This window comes from Danio rerio, chromosome 23 (assembly GCF_052040795.2).
Source record: "Danio rerio strain M-AB ecotype USA chromosome 23, GRCz13ab, whole genome shotgun sequence".
Taxonomy (NCBI): Eukaryota; Metazoa; Chordata; class Actinopteri; order Cypriniformes; family Danionidae; genus Danio; species Danio rerio.
Genome location: NC_141043.1, coordinates 1742501 through 1764106, shown reverse-complemented (window position 1 = coordinate 1764106; position 21606 = coordinate 1742501). Strand labels below are relative to the sequence as shown.

The 21606-nt window shown below is 38.1% G+C and overlaps 2 protein-coding genes across 23 annotated transcripts in view; one reads left to right on the top strand and one right to left on the bottom strand.

Annotated features, from left to right (window-relative positions):
- The window catches only part of stxbp3 (syntaxin binding protein 3), a 37526-nt gene extending 34591 nt beyond the window's left edge, over positions 1–2935 (bottom strand). For 7 of the 8 annotated variants that reach the window (XR_015522751.1, XR_015522747.1, XR_015522748.1 and 4 more), the window contains exon 1: positions 2864–2935. Coding sequence is in view for 2 of the 8 variants with exons in the window: in XM_087305480.1 (XP_087161606.1) it covers positions 2864–2909 (46 nt within the window). In the remaining 6 variants the exon portion in view is untranslated. 8 annotated transcript variants of the gene reach the window in all.
- Positions 2936–4011: 1076 nt separating this feature from the next.
- LOC100535390 (uncharacterized) overlaps positions 4012–21606 on the top strand; it is a 30905-nt gene continuing 13310 nt past the window's right edge. For 14 of the 15 annotated variants that reach the window (XR_015522581.1, XR_015522580.1, XR_015522577.1 and 11 more), the window contains exons 1-8: positions 4012–4149; positions 6106–6369; positions 9709–9969; positions 14724–14981; positions 15971–16222; positions 16389–16643; positions 17492–17749; positions 20241–20498. Coding sequence is in view for 3 of the 15 variants with exons in the window: in XM_087304983.1 (XP_087161109.1) it covers positions 6114–6369; positions 9709–9969; positions 14724–14981; positions 15971–16222; positions 16389–16643; positions 17492–17749; positions 20241–20498 (1798 nt within the window). In the remaining 12 variants the exon portion in view is untranslated. 15 annotated transcript variants of the gene reach the window in all.

Genomic DNA, 21606 nt, shown 5'->3' with positions numbered 1-21606 from the left:
GCTTTAAAAATGTGCATTACGTGACAGAACGGCTGTCTTTGTTTTGGTCATTTAACCCGCCCACTGCCAGTAAAACCAATTATATTTCAACACCCCGGGTTGCCTTGGTGGAAACAGCATATTGACCATAGTGAATGTGTGTATGCTGGAATAGTTGGCAGTTCATTCTGCTGTAATGACCCCTGATAAATAAGAGACTTAGCTGAAGGAAAATGAATGAATGAATGACAAACAAGTGGACACAGTTGTCCACACAAAATAACTTGTATAATAGCTTTAATTAGTTTAATCAACTGTCTGATCCTTGGAAGTGGATTTAGGCAAATAACTAGGTAAAATCGGTTTTATATTCGCACATTAATACTTTGGCTTTCAATAAAATAGTAAAGCATAATTTAAAAAGGCGAAAACAGATTAATTACAATGACATACTGTAAAGAGCACAACTTCTGACATGGTTACTATATTGTTTACCACACAACTTTGAATAGTTGGCAGAAATCGCATGCAAGTACGACTTAAAAACAACATTAGCACTATTTATTTGAGTCAACAATGTAGTACTTTGATATTTATTGGCTGCTAATATGGTTTCCCTATTTAGAATTAGCAAAGAATACTTTCTGAAATTATATTAAGGTGAAAGCCTGAATGTGCGAATATAAACCAAATTTACCAAAATACACAAAGATGGGTCTGAGGTAAAGTCGGTTTAATATTTGCACATTTGTTTATTGAATAGTTCAAGTTCAATTTATTTATATAGCACGTTTCCAAATGCCACACGGCTGCACAAAGTGCTTTACGGAGAGAAAATAAACACATGGTGTGAGCATAAAAACAGTACAAACAGCAATAGGCACATAACAGGAAAGAACATACAGAGTATATCAATAAAAGAGCAAAATAAAATAAAATAAAAAATAATAAAACTATTTTTTTCCTAGTTAATAGATGCTTATACAGTTGACCAACACTAAACACGATTGAAAACATGAAGGGAAGGACTTATGCTTCAAAATGCCTAGAAAATAAATGCGTCTTTAATTTAGACTTAAAAATAGGCAGCCATGAAGCCTTTTGTTAGTTCTAATGGCAGGGCGTTCCATAGGCACGGACCTGCTATGCCAAAAGCACATTCGCCCCTACTTTTGAGGAGGAACTTTAATAAAAATGATCAGCGGAACGCAAGTGTCTTGGAGGAGTGTAATTAACAATCAGTCGGGATAAATAATGATGGCCTGGACCATGTTGGGCTTTATACACAAAGAGAAGGATTTTAACTTCGATTCTTTGTGTCACCGGTAGCCAATGTAGAGACCTTAGAATAGGAGTGATTTGTGCATGTTTTGGGCTTTTTGTTAAGAATTTAGCTGCAGCAATTTGCACTAACTGTAGGCGAGCAATCTGAGACTTAGGCAGCCCAAAATACAGAGTTGCAATTGTCCAACCTGAAGGTTATAAGTGCGTGTATGCGAATTTCTAGAGAGTGTGAAGGAAGAGAGGATTTCATTTTTGAACGAAGAAACTATTTCCCACCACTTTTGAGATCTGTTTATCAAATTTTAAGTTCTGGTTTAATGTTATGCCTAGGTTATGTACCTGGGGTGATCTGAACTCCTCCAAGTAGCCCAGCCTGGGGCTGTTTACCATGTTACTTTGAATATTCTATCTGAATAAGCATGCAAGTATGACTTAAACAGCATTAACACTGTCTAATTGACTGTGAACAATGCTGTACTTTGATATTCATTCATTCATTCATTTTCTTGTCGACTTAGTCCCTTTATTAATCCGGGATTGCCACAGCGGAATGAACCGCCAACTTATCCAGCAAGTTTTTACGCAGCGGATGCCCTTCCAGCCGCAACCCATCTCTAGGAAACATCCACACACACATTCACACACACACTCATACACCACAGACAATTTAGCCTACCCAATTCACCTGTACTGCATGTCTTTGGAGTGTGGGGAAAACCGGAGGAAACCCACGCGAACGCAGGGAGAACATGCAAACTCCACACAGAACAGAAACGCCAAATGAGGCGAGGTTCGAACCAGCGACCTTTTTGTTGTGAGGCGACAGCACTACCTACTGCGCCACTGCCTTGCCCATACTTTGATAGTCATTTACTGCTAATATAATTTCCCTATTTAGAATTTGCAAAGAATACTTTCTGAAATTATATCATTAATATTTTTAATTATATCAAGGGAAATGTCTGAACACCCAAATATAAAACCAACGTTACCTCTATAAAGAGGTTTAGTTAGCAGAATAAAACACAAACCTAAGTTTGTGAATTTTGGAAAGCCTCTTGTTTCGTGTTATTGGTAACTTTTATATAATTATGTTATTATAACTTTACTGTCACAACACAGCAGACCGGAAGTCACTAATAAAAGTTCACAGAAAGTAGCGCGGGAGGACTGATGTGCCTTTATGACATCATCATCAGACAGCCAAACAATTACGTCAACAAAAGTAACGACGACATAAATAAATCTGCTTCCAATATTAAAAAGAGAAACTGAAACGGGTAGGCTAACATTAGCAGAGCAGCTAACGTAATCGGAAACAGTGACTCAATGACACATGAGACATTTAACCAGAACAAACATGACAACGATTCACGCCAAACATTTAATACGGCACTGTGTCGTTATTAAACACGAAAAAACAAACGCATAAACAACTTTTGAAACTACTTTAACTCCTCTGGGCAAACCCAGTAAACACTGTGTGTCTCTTTAAACTTCTGACAGCTCTTTCTCTGAGCCGAACTCGTGTAAGTGTTGAAGCACGAGGCCGTGCACGCAACAGGTTTGCAGAAAACAGATGTCAGCTCTATGAACTTACTTTGCCATACTATTTTTTTCAAGCCGTGGTCTGCTCCAGTTGCCATCTTGAAGTTTGTCCAGGCAAAAGCGCGCTCCTGTTTCAGGGAGGAGTGAGTGAGTGAGCGCGCGCGCGCGGGTTCACGAATGGACGATTCATTTTAGTGGAGATTTTTTTACAGGCTTTTTCCCACGGGTCATGAATTTCTGAAACATCATGGAATTTTAAAAGCGGTATTTCTGACATTAGGAATATATATATATAAGTCATGGGATATCAGTGATTTTTGTTTGTCGTTGTTAAATCTTACTTGCAGTTTATCAAAATGTATTTTTAAACAGGACTACTGGGTTTTTAAAGCGTTTTGTTTCACATATTTGGCCTATTTTTTATGGTTATTTTTTATTATATCCATGTTATTCCTTTTCCATTTGTCAACCGGCAATCATAGGGATAGTTCACACACACACACACACACAAATTAAAATATTTAGAGGGGATACAGCTGTGGACACGCACGTCAAAATATGTGACACTGTATCCTACAACAATTTATTATTTATTATTTTTTATTGTATTATTTTTATGTTACTGTGAAGTTTGTGGTAGGGGAAGGCAAAATAAAATGCTATCAAATTTGATAATTTTAATTATTAATTCATTAGTAATCGATATAATTATTGTTTTCAAATCAGTGTCAGAGTTTGTTTATAGTTGGTGTAGGGGTGGATGTTAACAAAATACAATTATTGTTTAAAATATTAAATAAATATAAATAATTATCTTTAACCTCCAGCCACAGCTGTATCCCTTCTACAAATGGCCGCATCCGCTAAACCTAAAAAGTGTCTGTTCAAGAAGTATTTGGTATGCATAGTGTACGATATAAATGTACAAAATCATGTAGTACACATAATTTAGTACCTCACTTGGTAATAAACTAACTGCAAAATGTGTCCATAATGCAATGCTTTTACTGAACTATAGCTACAGCAGTCTTCTGTTACACCTGTTTACAAGAATTTCTCATCTCCACTTCTGATTGGCCAACTGGATCTCATCTACACTTATGATTGGTCAACTGGACCTCATCTGTAGCTCTTATTAGTTGACTCTCCTGGGAGGGCTGGGCTAGGTGAACAGGTCTGAGACGCATTCAAGCTTCATGTATATTCAGTCAAAACAGAAGAACAGAAGAGAGTGCAGAGCTCAGAATAAAACAACAGGGAAAATAAGAGGAAAATTAGGATTTTAAACAGATGGGAGGCATTAAGGAGCTGATGTTTTTGCTTGGAGTAGTCTCACAGGTAAAGAAGACGAGTTACAATATATTAATTCACTTTTCTTGTGTCTCTCTTTATTTAGGTATTAACTGTACAACAACATGCAGCATTTTAGGGAAATCATGATTATATGTAGATTATAGCACTATTGTTAGCCCTCCATTTTGAATCATCTTTTAATATTTCTCAAGTGATGTGACAAGGCAAATAGTGAATTGTTTCACAATATTTCCTACAATATATTTTCTTCTTCTAGGAGAAAGTTTTATTTCTTTTAGTTTGACTGGCATAAAAGCAGTTTTAATTTTTTGAAGCTATTTTAAGGTAAGTATTATTAGCATGCTGTAACATTATTTTTTTCCGATTGGCTAAAGAAACATGTCACTGTTGTCCAATGACTTGCCTAATTAAATGAACCTAGAGAAGCCTTTAAAAAGCACTGTATCCTGTAAAATAGCATGTGCTATCATTATGGCAAAGACAAAAGAAAGTAGTTATTATAAATTATTTATTACAACTATTGCGTTTAAAAATGTAATGAAATGTATTCTCTCCATTACACAGCACTTGAGAAATAATTTATATATTATCTGTATAATGCTTTATAAAAGGTTCCTATTTTATGAATAAAGCAGATATTGAAGGCTGTTAAAAGTCTTATTTTCTTTTAGTTTGGCTGGAATAAAAGCATTTTTAAAATGTTTAAGTTATTTTTAAGGTCAATATTATTACCCCCCCTTTAAGATTTTTGTTTTCTATTGGCTTAAGAAACACACCACTGTTTTCCAATGACATGCCTAATTACTATATTATGTAAAATAGTATGTGCTGTCATTATGGCAAAATACATTAGTAATTATAAATTATTTACTAAAATTATTGGGTTTAAAAATGTAATACCCAAGTGCTGTCTATTAAACACTTGGGAAAGAATATATATATATATATATATATATATATATATATATATACAGTGCTCAGCATAACTGAATTATACATCCTATTTTGAAAATGAATATTTTTCTTCATTTCTCAGTGAATATAGGCAATGTATTTTGATGCATTTGAACAAAACAAAATTTTAAAACGGATATATTTGTTAAAGTAATATTTTTGTCACCATACATATTTAGAAATTTAAATACAATTTAATTTAAGCAACATATTGCAAAATAAAATTACAACCTACAAAATTTAAAAAAAAAGTGAGCATTTTTTTGCTTCTTTTAATTTTTCCTCTTTTTAAAATTTGTATTTATTAAATTTCGGTGTTCTAATTTTTGGGCCATTATGACTTGGCTAATTAACCTATCTTGCCTAATTGGCCTAGTTTAGCCTTTAAATTGCACTTTAAGCTAAAATACTAGTGTCCAGCAAAACAGCTAGTAAAATATGATGTACTGTCATCAATGCAAAGACAAACAAAAAAAAAAAAATTAGATATTAGAAATGAGTTACTAAAACTATTATGTTTAAAATGTGTTGAAAAAATATTATCTCCATTAAACAACATATATATATATATATATATATATATATATATATATATATATATATATATATATATATATATATATATATATATATATATATATATATATTTTTTTTTTTTAAGTCATAAAATTTTAAAAGTCCTGTAATAACCCCCAGTGGCACTCCCGGGTTTTCCAGTGATTATTTCAGTGAGTGCTCTATAGAGGGTTAATTTTTAACTATTTCCTTTTTTTTTTTTGAATGACTAAAACAGATATCAAATGCTAATTTAATTAAAATATTTATATATAAATGTACAAGTTTAATTATTGAAATATTTAGAGTCTAATACCAGTCTGTGTGTATTTTTCTTTTTTCAGGCATCAGGTACGGCTGATCTGGAGCAAAAAACAGTATCTGTTCAAATCGAAATTCACACTTATTAAAAAAATGTTGTTTTTAAGCTGAGATCTGTTAAAACCTCTTTCGTTTTCTTTTGTTTTTCAGGCAGCTTGATGACTGTGAATGTGTTTACGGTGACGTCAAAGAGTGCAGTGCTGCGCTGGAGCAGATATGATGGTGCGCTGTCCTACAGAGTTACAGCTTCTCTACGCAACTCTCCAGTGCCTCTGGTCTTTGCTAGTTTTGGACAAAACACTGTTCTGGGATCTGTTAGCTCCCTGAACCCCAACACGGCTTACACCTTTCGTGTGGAGGCACTGGATAGCCTCATGAACGGACTGGCAGACGCTAATGTGGATGGATCTACAGGTGCGTATATTAAAAACTGACGATACCATAGACTGTACAGATAGCTGACTTGACTTAAAATAAGTGAGTAAACCTGTTGCTTTCAAAACGATTAGTTGACTTTACTCAAAATAAGTGAGTAAACCTGTTGGTTTTAAAGCGATTAGTTGACTTGACTTAAAATAAGTGAGTAAACCTGTTGCTTTTAAAGCGATTAGTTGACTTTACTTTAAATAAGTAAGTAAACCTGTTGCTTTTAAAGCGATTAATTGACTTAACTTAAAATAAGTGAGATAACCTGTTGCTTTCAAAACGATTAGTTGACTTTACTTAAAATAAGTGAGTAAACCTGTTGCTTTTAAAGCGATTAGTTGACTTTACTTAAAATAAGTGAGTAAACCTGTTGCTTTTAAAGCGATTAGTTGACTTAACTTAAAATAAGTGAGTAAACCTGTTGCTTTTAAAGCGATTAGTTGATTTTACTTAAAATAAGTGAGTAAACCTGTTGCTTTTAAAGCGATTAGTTGACTTTACTTAAAATAAGTGAGTAAACCTGTTGCTTTTAAAGCGATTAGTTGACTTAACTTAAAATAAGTGAGTAAACCTGTTGCTTTTAAAGCGATTAGTTGACTTTACTTAAAATGAGTGAGTAAACCTGTTGCTTTTAAAGCGATTAGTAGACTTTACTTAAAATGAGTGAGTAAACCTGTTGCTTTTAAAGCGATTAGTTGACTTAACTTAAAATAAGTGAGTAAACCTGTTGCTTTTAAAGCGATTAGTTGATTTTACTTAAAATAAGTGAGTAAACCTGTTGCTTTTAAAGCGATTAGTTGACTTTACTTAAAATAAGTGAGTAAACCTGTTGCTTTTAAAGCGATTAGTTGACTTAACTTAAAATAAGTGAGTAAACCTGTTGCTTTTAAAGCGATTAGTTGACTTTACTTAAAATGAGTGAGTAAACCTGTTGCTTTTAAAGCGATTAGTAGACTTACCTTAAAATGAGTGAGTAAACCTGTTGCTTTTAAAGCGATTAATTGACTTAACTTAAAATAAGTGAGTAAACCTGTTGCTTTTAAAGCGATTAATTGACTTAACTTAAAATAAGTGAGTAAACCTGTTGCTTTTAAAGCGATTAATTGACTTAACTTAAAATAAGTGAGTAAACCTGTTGCTTTTAAAGCGATTAATTGACTTTACTTAAAATAAGTGAGTAAACCTGTTGCTTTTAAAGCGATTAGTTGACTTTACTTAAAATAAGTGAGTAAACCTGTTGCTTTTAAAGCGATTAGTTGACTTAACTTAAAATAAGTGAGTAAACCTGTTGCTTTTAAAGCGATTAGTTGACTTTACTTAAAATGAGTGAGTAAACCTGTTGCTTTTAAAGCGATTAGTAGACTTACCTTAAAATGAGTGAGTAAACCTGTTGCTTTTAAAGCGATTAATTGACTTAACTTAAAATAAGTGAGTAAACCTGTTGCTTTTAAAGCGATTAATTGACTTAACTTAAAATAAGTGAGTAAACCTGTTGCTTTTAAAGCGATTAATTGACTTAACTTAAAATAAGTGAGTAAACCTGTTGCTTTTAAAGCGATTAATTGACTTTACTTAAAATAAGTGAGTAAACCTGTTGCTTTTAAAGCGATTAGTTGACTTTACTTAAAATAAGTGAGTAAACCTGTTGCTTTTAAAGCGATTAGTTGACTTAACTTAAAATAAGTGAGTAAACCTGTTGCTTTTAAAGCGATTAGTTGACTTTACTTTAAATAAGTGAGTAAATCTGTTGCTTTTAAAGCGATTAGTTGACTTAACTTAAAATAAGTGAGTAAACCTGTTGCTTTTAAAGCGATTAGTTGACTTTACTTAAAATAAGTGAGTAAACCTGTTGCTTTTAAAGCGATTAATTGACTTAACTTAAAATAAGTGAGTAAACCTGTTGCTTTTAAAGCGATTAATTGACTTTACTTAAAATAAGTGAGTAAACCTGTTGCTTTTAAAGCGATTAGTTGACTTTACTTAAAATAAGTGAGTAAACCTGTTGCTTTTAAAGCGATTAGTTGACTTTACTTAAAATAAGTGAGTAAACCTGTTGCTTTTAAAGCGATTAGTTGACTTAACTTAAAATAAGTGAGTAAACCTGTTGCTTTTAAAGCGATTAGTTGACTTTACTTTAAATAAGTGAGTAAATCTGTTGCTTTTAAAGCGATTAGTTGACTTAACTTAAAATAAGTGAGTAAACCTGTTGCTTTTAAAGCGATTAGTTGACTTTACTTAAAATAAGTGAGTAAACCTGTTGCTTTTAAAGCGATTAGTTGACTTTACTTAAAATAAGTGAGTAAACCTGTTGCTTTTAAAGCGATTAATTGACTTAACTTAAAATAAGTGAGTAAACCTGTTGCTTTTAAAAGCGGTTAGTTGACTTGACTTAAAATAAATTTTAAGTCTGTTTCATTTAGGGAGATTAGTCAAAAGGGATACATTAACCAGAAGTTAACAAGAACTATTTAAATTATTACAAAAAAAAATTACTGTACAGTAATCATGTTATTACAAAACTGTGAGGGTTGAGTTTAGGGTTGGGGTGGGGGTAGACCTTAACAATATACAATTTAATATTTAATTGAATTAACAATATGAATAAAACTCTGTATAATTACTGTATTTACATTACTATGAGGGTTGGTGTAGGGCTAGATGTTAATAAGATACAATTAATGGGTAATTTGATAAACAATATAAATAATTCTTGTTAACTTTCAGCCACAGCTGTATCTCTTCTAGCAACAAAACCCCTTAAAGTTTTATTTATTTATCTATTTATCTATTTATTTATTTATTTATTTATTTATTTATTTATTTATTTATCTTAATTAATTTATTTATTTTTGCGTATTGTGACACAGTTCCTAATGAAATGGAATATTAAATGAGCAAACAGTGGGTGTGGCTTGTTTTTTGTTCTGCAAGCTGATTGGTAAATAGTAAATAGTAAAGTAGGCATTACATTCAGAAAGATGAGGTAAAGGGTTTGGGGAGAGTTATTACAACCTAACAGACTCCTCCTTCTGCTCACCATTTCTGTTTGTTGTCTAAACTGACAGCTGGAGGGGTGTGGTTAAGTATGTTAGCCCCGCCCAATACCTCAGACAGACCGAATCTGAGAATTCAACTGAAAACATACAGGAAGTGCAGTTTCAGATTTTAATTTTGCATGACAAGAGCAAACTCTTCAGTTTTCTTAACGACATGCACAGATGAACTGTTCACCACACATCTAGCAATGTGAGCTGGCAACATCAATACGGTTAGTTTCATGTGTACTTTAACTGCAGTGTACTGTATGGTTTGTGCTGTGCTGTGCAGCTCCGGATGTGCCGTCCATCCTGATGGCCTCCTCCAAAGAGAGTCCCAGTATCACAGTGGAGTTCACTGAGGTCAGCGGAGCCACTTCATACATCCTGCGCGCAGAGACCAGCGACGGCTCTTTCTTCACAGAGATCCAAGTTTCCAGCTCTCCGGGGACCGTCACCGGCCTGCAGCCATACACACTCTACAGTCTCAGCGTCATGTCCGTCAACAGCGCAGGCCGGAGCCAGCCATCCATCTCCGTGGAGGCTAAGACAGGTATATTCTTCCCTTCTCTCCCCTCCGCATCCGCCTTTTTGACCTGGAGGACGAAGAAATGATCCATTCATGAAGGGACAGAGTTGGCTATTCTCCCCCCCAGTGCTGTAATCTTATCCTCCCATTGAGAAAAATAATCTGGATAAAGCTTGCGGGTCAAAAATGAGCATTTTAACAACAGAAAATCCTAAACAATGCCCTTTAACCCTTGTTCAAATGGACTAGCCTTTCGTTATGTTCAGACTGTTATTGCCCCATTGACTTCCATTATAAACACATTTTGAATGGAAAGCCTTGACACTATATAATCATGCATTTTAGTGGTTTCCCTGTTGGGAGGAGGTAAAATATGTCATTTTTATCTGTTGGTCATCAGTTGGCAGGATTAAGCTTTAAAATAGGCCTGGGCAAAAAACTTACAGTATCCTCCCATTGAGAAAAATAATCAGGACAAAGCTTTTGTAGACTTACGGATCAAAAATGACCATATAAATAGGAGGAAACTTAATCTTTAGTGGCTTTTTTTTTCTAAAATGAGCCCCTGAGATTAGTACAAATGAATTATTTTCTATTTTAAAGGTCCCATGAAATTAAAATAAAAACTTCTAAATGTTCGTTTCCAGTCTGTTAGTTTTAAGGATGTCTATAAGCTAGTGTGCTCCTCCAAAACAGTGTCAAAAGTCACCTTCAGAAGATTTATAAACATCCAAAGCTTGTAGTTTGTCACTTCCACCTAAATCGGCCAGCTATTCATACCTGTCAACATTGGGATTTGAAAATAATGCCCACCATAATCAGGGATATGCCTTAAATCAGGGGTGTCAAACTCAATTCCTGGAGGGCCGAAGCCCTGCACAGTTTAGTTCCAACCCTGCACCAACACACTTACCTGTAGGTTTCAAACAAGCCTGAAGGACTAATTAGTTTGATCAGGTGTGTTTAATTAGGGTTGGAACTAAACTGTGCAGAGCTGCGGCCCTTTTGGAACTGAGTTTGACACCTGTGCCTTAAATAAACAGTTAAATGGTCAGTAATATGTTTTTTATTATTATTATTATCTACAAAAGCAAAAATAAATATATACATTAGCAGCACATACATTAGCAACGGTTCAGCTTATTAAAATTAATAGCTATTATAATGAAAAAGAATCAAGTGACCAAATCTGCTTAGCCGTTTCTTCACTGTATAACGTACATATTCTGATTAAAGAGCAACGGATAAATCTCTCATTTATTTAGATTTTTTTGTTTGATTACATTAAATAACAGGTGCCACTTTAAAATGCACAAATCTAACAATATAATGAAGGCATTCGACTGCTTTTTATGTTCATTTAAGACGAAATTAATTGTATTTGAAAAAAAAAAAACACCAACCTCGACATCTTTAGATATTATTATTATTATTATTTATGTGTATATGTCTGTTTAAACATGCACCCAAAAGCCACTTTTCTAATTGGGAAACAGCGTCTGTTTATCACTATGGAGTGCGTCAGCTGACAGTCACGCACTGATATATGACTGTGTCAAGGATTGCATAGGAGATGTGACGGCACCTGTAATGAAAAGGAAAGGGAATTGCGCCGTTTTTATATTTATTTAAAACGTGCCTAAACAAAGTGAAAGTACAGAACAGACTCACATTTAGGAGCAAGGGGCGGCCCCTAGTGGTTCGGCGGTATGGGTTGCGTTTAGGGAGGCTCGACTCTTTAATGTTTCTTGCCACCCTTCATAGAAACACTGAAAATACGGGAGAAATACGGGAAAATACCTTTAGAGGATGGTAGCGGGATAGAACTGTAAAATACAGGAGAATCCCGAGAAAAACGGGAGGGTTGACAGGTATGGCTATTCTATTAACGTCTCCTCATACTTACCAATTCTTCTGACCATTCAGATGTTCACTTGTGTCTGACATGCCCCGCCCACTTCTTCTCATTGGCTGTTCATTTGATTTGCTTGAGCTCAGCCACTCTCGCTGAGGAGCTGTGATAAAACAAAACGCTACTGGCTGTTTTTTAAAAGGGGGAGGAGCTACTCTGAGTCCTGCCCTCTCTTCACGCTTCAGTTGAGATGATGTCACAAAATCAAATTAAAATGCACATTTCAAAGCACTTAACAGGAACTTTAATACTTTCTTGAATGCTGTACACATTTAGGGTACTACGATTGTCATTAGGGTCAATTTTTTAGCTATAAAACCGGCACACACAACACACACTCACAGTAAGAATCTGCTGCTTTAACTTTTATAAATACTTTCTTGCGAAAAATATAAAATATATATACAAGGAGGGGGGGATTGTGTCGCGGACGAAAGTGGAAAGTGAAGCGGGTGGGTGGGTTGTCGCGGATAAAGTGGGTTGGGGAGTAGTGGAAGAAAGTGAAGAGTGGGGGTGCATGTGAGGAGGGGAATCGGTAAAATAAATGAGGTGCCGGATCAGATTTCAGAGGTGCCGGATCCAGATCCGGCTTGCTCCGGCTCAAATTAAGCCCTGGTGTCACGTCAAGATTATAAAGGCTTCATGACAGTTTCATGGACACCCCTTTAAGTAAAGTTAATAAATGTTTTACAATTATGCAGGTGCTTTAAGCATTAGAAAATACATCCTTTACTTAATTTACTTATTAAACACTGATGAAATACTGCACATTAATGAGGGAAAACCAAGTTATTCACAGAGTTTTTGATGTTGTTTTTTCATGCAAAACAGATTTAAGGATTGAGTTAAATTCTTCTTTTTTATATAGGTTTAGTGAAGGCCGTTTTTGAATTGAAGGACAAATGGTGTATACAGGATTTGAGGACAACAAAATGGTTAAGCTAAATAGCAGATCTCATGGGCCTGATGGTGCAGTATATGTATAGGTTGTGTTCATATTCAAAGAAATCAGTTTCTCACGCATGTAACAATACCCTGATTGCCCTGTAGGTGAAATATGAGCAGCTGGGCTATAGCCGAAACACAGGACTGCCCTCCTCAAGGGACAGGCCACAGAAAATGTGTTCAGTGTGTTAACCTCTGAGACCTGTGTGTTATTGTTTGGGTAGTGCATTTTTTCACCTGAGATAGTCGAACTTGAAATAAGTGTAGCAGCCTTGATCTTCACAGAGAATATATATATATATATATTGCTTACAGGATTACATCATGAATATGATCCATCATAATAGCACAAAGGGCCAGCAGCACAATTTACTCAAAACAGATTAAGAAATTTGAGAACCGCTAATTTTGGACACACAGGAAAGCGGTAAGATTATAACCCATGCCATCTTTTTTTTTTTTTTTTTTTGGAAATGTAATCCAGTTTCTAAAAAAAAATGCAGAAATAAAGGTATTGATTTATAGAGCAGAATAAAAAGAGCACTCGTTGATACTGTCCTGTACAAAATTCCAGCTAAAAATGTAAAATAGATATAAATGACCACAGTGTGTTTAAAAACAAAGACCCCCTTTTGCCTTCAGAACTGCCTTAATCCTTCGTGGCATAGATTTAACAAGGTACTGGAAATTTTCCTCAGAGATTTTGCTCCATATTGACATGAAAGCTCTTCAGACTCATCAGAGCAGCAACGTTTCTCCAATCTTCTATTGTCCAGTTTTGGTGAGTCTGTGTGAATTGTAGCCTCAGTTTCCTGTTCTTAGCTGACAGGAGCGGCACCCGGTGTGCTCTTCTGCTGCTGTAGCCCATCCTCCTCAAGGTTGGACGTGTTGTGTGTTCAGAGATGCTCTTCTGCAGAGCTCGGTTGTAACGAGTGCTTATTTGAGTAACTGTTGCCTTTCTATCAGCTGGAGCCATTCTGGCCATTCTCCTCTGACCTCAACAAGGCATTTGCGCCCACAGAACTGCCGCTCACTGGATATTTCCTTTTTGTCGGAGCATTCTCTGTAAACCCTAGAGATGGTTGTGCGTGAAAGTCCCAGTAGATCAGCAGTTTCTGAAATACTCAGACCAGCCAATCGGGCAGCAACAACCATGCCACGATTAAAGTCCCTTAAATCCCCTTTCTTTCCCATTCTGATGCTCGCTTTGAACTGCAGCAGATCGTCTTGACCTTGTTTACATGCCTAAATCCTCTAACTATGGCCCTGCCCCTAGTGTTCGTTTTACCTACACTCTTAGAAATAAAGGTACAGGAGCTGTCACTAAGGCAGTACCTTTTTAAAAGATGCAAATTTGTACCTGAAGGGTTCATAAAGTTATCTCAAATGTACTTTTTAGGTACATTTGGGTACTAATATGCCTCTTGGAGGTACAAATGTGGATTATTTGGGTACAAATACGAATCTTTTGAAATACTGGCCCAGTGACAGCTCCTGTACCTTTATTTCTGAAAGTGTAGAAACAGTCAAATGTATGTTTCACAGTCTCAAGCACATATTTCCAATGAGCCTGTGTTGCACAAACGTGAAACAAACAGATCACAGAATAGATTTTGTGAACTGCAAGTGTTTTTAAGCCGCCAATAAACTTCCTGTGAAAGGTTATCACGACTATTTTCAAATTCATAAAGTTTCTTTTAATAGCATCAATCATTTAATTAAAATATAGTCCATGAAATAGAGTTTTAATTTAGCATTAATTTAGTGGTTGAAGTGTAAAACGAGATGAAAGTCTGTTGGCTTCTTGGCTTATTCAAAATAAAAGGCCCCATATAGACCATTAGAACAAACAATGTTTTGAGTCACAGTTGTCTGATTTCTGACTGTGATCTTTTCTCCTTCTTCATTGTGTGAACCCCAGTCCTCCCTGCACCGCAGCTCAACACCAGCTCTCCCAGTAACAGCAGCATCCTGGTGAAGTGGGATCCGGTGAACAACACTATGCTCTACAGCCTCAGCATCATCAATGACATCTCGTACAGTCGCAGTCGCATCAACACCACCGGCACAGAGCTTCTCTTTCCAGATCTAGAAGCAGGAACTCGCTATTGCATTAAGGGGAATTCCTGGAGTCCTGAAAACATTGCCGGAGACGACTTCACCATTTGCCAGATCACACGTAAGAGAGAGAACACGTAATTAAGTAGGCAGCTGCTTTTTGTCCTCATACTAGTAAATCACAGTTAATCGGATATCTCAATGATGTACTGTATTAGGTCCAATACGTAATGGATGTTGTAACACATGCTACTGTGAGGATTGGGTTTAGGCTTAGGGTTGGTGTAGATGTTAATAACTATGATGGTGGAGGTTAGAGTTAGGGTAGGTGTAGATGTTAATAACTGAGAGTTGGGTTTAGGGTTGGGGCAGGTGTAGATGTTAATAACTGAGAGTTGGATTTAGGGTTGGGGTTGGTGTAGACGTTAATAACTGAGAGTTGGGTTTAGGGTTGGGGTTGGTGTAGACGTTAATTACTGAGAGTTGGGTTTAGGGTTGGGGTTGGTGTAGACGTTAATAACTGAGAGTTGGATTTAGGGTTGGGGTTGTTGTAGACGTTAATAACTGAGAGTTGGGTTTAGGGTTGGGGTTGTTGTAGACGTTAATAACTGAGAGTTGGATTTAGGGTTGGGGTTGGTGTAGACGTTAATAACTGAGAGTTGGGTTTAGGGTTGGGGCAGGTGTAGACGTTAATAACTGAGAGTTGGGTTTAGGGTTGGGGCAGGTGTAGACGTTAATATCTGAGAGTTGGGTTTAGGGTTGGGGCAGGTGTAGACGTTAATAACTGAGAGTTGGGTTTAGGGTTGGGGCAGGTGTAGACGTTAATAACTGAGAGGGTTCGGGTAGGTATAGACATGAATAACTGTGATGATTGGGTGAGGATTAAGATTAAAAGCCTTTGCCATTTCACTGTGAGTGCCGTGGCTGGTATTGTAATGTTTCTGTCATGTCGCGTTGTCTTTGGTGCAGACAGCAATATTGCTTGTCGCTGGCATCTTGTTAAGACACTGTTTAATAGAGAAAGTATAACAAAGCAGCCAGAAAACATTAAGAAAGTGTAATGCATATAAACATCTGCTGTTAATCTGCTCTGTTTGTATGTTTGCTCAGGTTCTCCAACTCCTCAGTCAGTTGCTGTAGTGGTAACCAGCACCCCTGAGGCTGGTATAGTGGTGTCCTGGGATTCTGCCCAGGGTGCAGAGCAGTATGTGGCCTGGAGCTCAACCGGACACAACTGCTCCTCGTCCACGAACTCCTGCACCCTGATTCCTCTGAGCTGCGGAGAGACAAAATCTGTCACAGTGACTGCGGTCAACCAGGCTGGAAGTAGTATCCCCTCATACCCAGTGCAGATCATTTCATGTGAGTGAACTGATTCACACATAAAATAGTTATAAATCAGACCCCAGATCTGTCCAAAGGTTTAAAATGCTTCTAAAAATGTGTTAGCAACAGTATTAAGCTGCTGAATTATAACGAAATCTGTTGTTCTACATTAACTGTCTCTGCCTAACCTGTTGTCTGTCAGTCCCTTGTCCCCCGCAGCCCATTTGGGTGGAGGAGGCAGTGCCCGGTAACTGCTCTGTGAAGTGGAGCTCAGTCCCTCATGCAGACTACTACACCACCTTTATTAAGAGCGACGACGGCATCGAGGGGACGTGCAACTCAACCAATCCATTCTGTCAGTTTTACTGCAACTGCGGCTACTCGTACATCATGACTGTGTTTGCGCACAACCATGCTGGATCCAGTCCTCCAGGACCGCTCCTCAACCACACCACCTGTGAGACCTGCAGAACACCCCACTTCACTTAACATACAAATACAATGAGTTGCTATTTTTCTGTGATGCTAATTAAAGTTATAGGGCGTTTATCCATGTTTGTTAGCTTTGGCATGTTGCCAAAAGGCATTTCCCTGCTGAAAAATCCAGCTTAAACCAGTCTAGGCTGGTTGGCTGGTTTTAGCTGGTTGACCAGCCTGGTTTTAGAGGGGTTTTGGCCACTTCCAGGATGGTTTCCAGCCATTTCCAGCCTGGTCTTAGCTGGTCAGGCTGGAAAATGACCAGCCAAATCCGGCTAAAAGCAGCTTGACCAGCTTGGTTTAAGCTGGATATAGCTGGTTTTGGCTGGACTCCCAGCTTGGCTAGGCTGATCAAGCTGGTTTTAGCTGGTCATCTCCCAGCCTGACCAGCTAAGACCATGCTGGAAATGGCTGGAAACCAGCCTGGAAGTGGCCAAAACCCCTCTAAAACCAGCTTGGTCGACCAGCTAAAACCAGCCAACTAGCATAGGCTGGTTTAAGCTGGATTTTTCAGCAGGGTTTACAGCTTCCTCAAGGGTAAAAGAGTTGAGTTTCACCATTTCTGAATCCATTCAGCCGATATCCAGCTCTGGTGGGAGAGCTTTTACTTTAGCTTAGCATAGATCATTGAATCAGATTAGACTATTAGCCTTAGGAAAATGAAAATGTTTTGATCTGTCTAGGAACTACTATAATTCAGCCATAATAATCAATGAACTTTGCTGCCAGGTCACTCAACCTACTTGTGGTGTAATCCCCTCTACTTGGTGGTCTATGAGCTCTTTTAGTCTTTACCATTTTGTTCCCTGTCCACCCCTCTATCTACAGTGCCTTGCTGTCCAGAGCTCACCACGGTGTCTGCAGTTTCTTGGGAGACGTTGATGATCGAGTGGTCTCCTGTGCGCGGTGCAGATCTATATGAGACGCGTGCTGTAGATTCAGTGCAGCCGGTTTTGTGTAACGACACGGCTCCCAAATGTGCCCTTTCTGACCTTGCTTGCAACACCAATTACAGTGTCGTCGTCATACCGTGCAATGACATAAGCGGCTGCAACCTCACCTGCCGTCCACAAGTGCATGAAACAGGTATAAATGACATACACCCATTTGTTTTTGTGAATTGTGGGGACATTATATAGGTTTCCATTGTTTTTATACTCTACAAACTGTATTTTGTACTGCCCTAACCCTACCCCTAAACCCAACCCTCACAGGAAACTGTAGAGTTTTACTTTCTGGCATGAACTCATTCTGACATTTATAAGCTTTTTGAAAAATGAGAGCATCAGTAATGTCCTCATAATTCTCCACCTTTTTGTAATACCTAAGTCATTCCAATGGCATTATACAGATTTGTGTCCTGATATGTCACAAAAACATGTACACACACACTTACTTGTATACATCAGACATCTCAACCTGGCCAAATTAGTTTGTGGGAGGGCCTAATGTGAGGTGTGTTCCATAAGTTGGTAGGCGGGGAAGTTATACCATGGAAAAAAGCGAGAGTCTGGGGGGTTGCGTAAATGCAAAGATAAAGAGCCATGGACGGGGTGTTTGGGGGGTCTCTATCGAAGATGAAGATCCAAACGAAGATTAAAAGCAGCTGTGGGCTAGCAGAGGGCCCATCAGGGGCCACTATGAATATGCGGGAGACTCCCAGTGCTTCCAGGGGACTTGTGATGTCTGTTGCATGGTTTACGGGGACACTATAGGGGTAAATGCATTTTATACTGTAAAAAGGCTTATTATATGCCCTACCCCTAAACCCAACCCTCACAGAAAACCTGTGGTAAAGTTTGAATATGACAAGACCATGTTAAGTATGATCTTTAACCGTTTAGAACGGGGGTCACCAATCCTGGTCCTGGAGGGCCGGCGTCCCTGCAGGGTTTCGCTCCAACTTGCCTCAACACACCTGCCTGGATGTTTCTAGTATACCTAGTAAGACCTTGATTAGCTTGTTCAGGTGAAGTTGGATTAGGGTTGGAGCTAAAATCTGCAGGACACCGGCCCTCCAGGAACAAGTTTGGTGACCACTGGTTTAGAATTACATGGACACCAGGTGTGTCTATGTAAACCCAACATCAGGCTCATTAAGGATACATACCAAGGTCTACATTTCTGGGAAAACAGAAATATGTACCTGGGGCTACATCTATGATATGATCACCAGCTTTTGAGCAGATGCATATCGCTGGTAAACACTTAGATCGCAACGGACTACAAATCCGCCATTACATGGACTACAAGTTCCAGTCAAGCAATGCTCCGAATTCTGCATTCTCTTTGCTGTGTTTTTGACCCTCACTTTTTGTTTATTTAAACTTTTTGTTTATTTATGTTGTCTGCTCTCTGCCTGCCCTGCTGAAAAATCCAGCTTAAACCAGCCTAGGCTGGTTGGCTGGTTTTAGCTGATCGACCAGGCTGGTTTTAGAGGGGTTTTGGCCATTTCCAGGCTGGTTTCAAGGCATTTCCAGCCTGGTCTTAGCTGGTCAGGCTGGGAGATGACCAGCTAAAACCAGCTTGACCAGCCTAGCCAGGCTGGGAGCCCAGCCAAAACCAGCTATGGTTTTAGCTGGATTTAGCTGATCATTTTACAGCCTGACCAGCTAAGATCAGGCTGGAAATGGCTGGAAACCAGCCTGGAAATGGCCAAAACCCCTCTAAAACCAGCCTGGTCAACCAGCTAAAACCAGCCAACCAGCCTAGGCTGGTTTAAGCTGGATTTTTCAGCAGGGTGTACTGACCAATTGCCTGTGTTTTTGAATACAACTCTGGATTTGCCTGTATACATCTGTTTGCGATTGTGACTGTTGCTTACCGGACTATTATCAATAAACCTGCATTTGGATTCGCACTCAGCGTCCACTTCACACAAGAGTCTGGTTGCATTTGGTTTAATGAATGCTATAATTCTTGTGCTACAAATGACAGCATAACTCCATATGGACGGCCTTTCTGGGGTTACCTGTTCGCCCAGTGGCTTGTCGCATACGCTGATGGACCCTGGATGTGGAATGGAGTGGACCGTGATGATGTGAATCTATTCCGGTGATGAATGGTTTCTGAAACCATGTAAACAAAATCAAACAAATAAATAATTAACAGGGTGAAAACGTGGTAAAATCATGTGTCCACGACAGCTTTTCGTTTCTAGATTGCTTTTGAAAATACTATCGGTTGGGTTTTTATTGAAGGGGGTGGGTGGGTCAGACGGTTGGCGGACAGCAAGCTGGTTGGCAGAAATGTATATTGCGCCCTCTGGTGGATTTACTTGAGATGATGCATTAATGGCATGTATGAGAGAAATTTAAGATCCTCTGGTGGACAAAACAAAAACTGCAAGTGCACATAGTTCTGGGTACATATTTCGCAGTTCCCAAAAAATGTAGACCTGGATATGTATACACAATGAGTATGGATTGCGTAAACCACCTTAATAGAGAACAACTGAGTCATATCCATGGGATTGTACACCTTTGTGTCCCTGTAAACCACATATACCTGTACACACACTTAGTTTGTTTGTCACAGGTGTATAACGTTCACACTCTTTATCCTTCTTTTCTAAAAGCTCCATGCATGCCTGAGATCACCAGTGTGAGCCAGAGTAACACGTCAGGTGTGTTGATCACCTGGACTTCAGATAACACGCTCGCCAACTATACCGTCACTGTGATTGGCCAAGTGGGTGACACACACATCTGTCAGTCAAATGGTACTTCCTGTCCGGTAACCGACCTGCCCTGTGGCTCCATCTATGAAGTCAGCGCCACAGCCAAATCCTCCGCTGGAGAAAGCATGCCCAGCTACACCGTTCCACTGGAAACAGGTCAGGTTTACAGCGCAATTCATTTATTCATTTACCGTTTATGCAAGGTGTTTGTAATGCAGAATGGTCACGGGACAGTAAATCTGACATTATTCTCTCCTCTGGCTGCCGTTATCAGTCTCACACTATTGTTTTCCTCTTTATGAAAGTCTTGATAACACCATCCTTGAGTTTTTCTGTCATGTTTTCAGCAAATATTATTGTAAATAAATGATTTGTTGTACTCACGCATTCCCTTACATGATGACTTCTGCTGCTGAGAAACCTGGATGTGTGAAAAGGGTCCATAATAGATATTTTTTAAAATGTTGAACCTGTAAACACTGACTCATAAATCTATAAAAACAAATAATATAGAGAAGTTATTAATTGCAAGATTTTTTGCATTCAGAAGAATGTCAAGACAAGTGAAGGGTGATTAAATAATAATAATACAATTTATTTAACCAGGTAAGTCAACTGAGAAGCCGTTCTTTTTTACAGTGATGACCTGCGATGCATCTCCAAAATAACGTAATTCATGGCTGAACAACCATAGTAACATGCATCATTTGGGAAATGACTGATGTAGTGAGGAGTGTTTCTCAAAATTGCAGATCCATCACTTGAGCCATCATTTTACTCGTTTCATTCGCACATCAAATTCACTTTACAATAGACTTACGCCCCATTCACACGGGGCTTCAGCGTCAACGCTTGACTGAAGGCGTGTCTGAAGTTGGGGCTGAAGCGATCCTCATAAAGTGTCAGCCAATGAAATCCAGTCAGCAATAGGCCACTGTCTGAGCTGGTGTATTTGCATACAGCGATCTTATTGGCTGATGCTTCCGTTGGTGCTTGAAAAGTTGAGCTAGTCCCAACTTCTGCAGCGAAGAAACGCTTCTAAAGCGGTGCCGACGGATCCACAATGCAGTTCGGCAACGCCTGACGTCACCCATTCAAAGTGAATGGGAAGCGTTGACGCTGACGCCCCGTGTGAATGGGGCGTTAGTTTCGGTCATGGGCAGGGCCTGGTGACTCACTTAATATGCTTTAAAATATAAATAATATTAATAATAATAATAATAAATAATACAGCAATAACATATTTGTCTAATCTAAATACTTT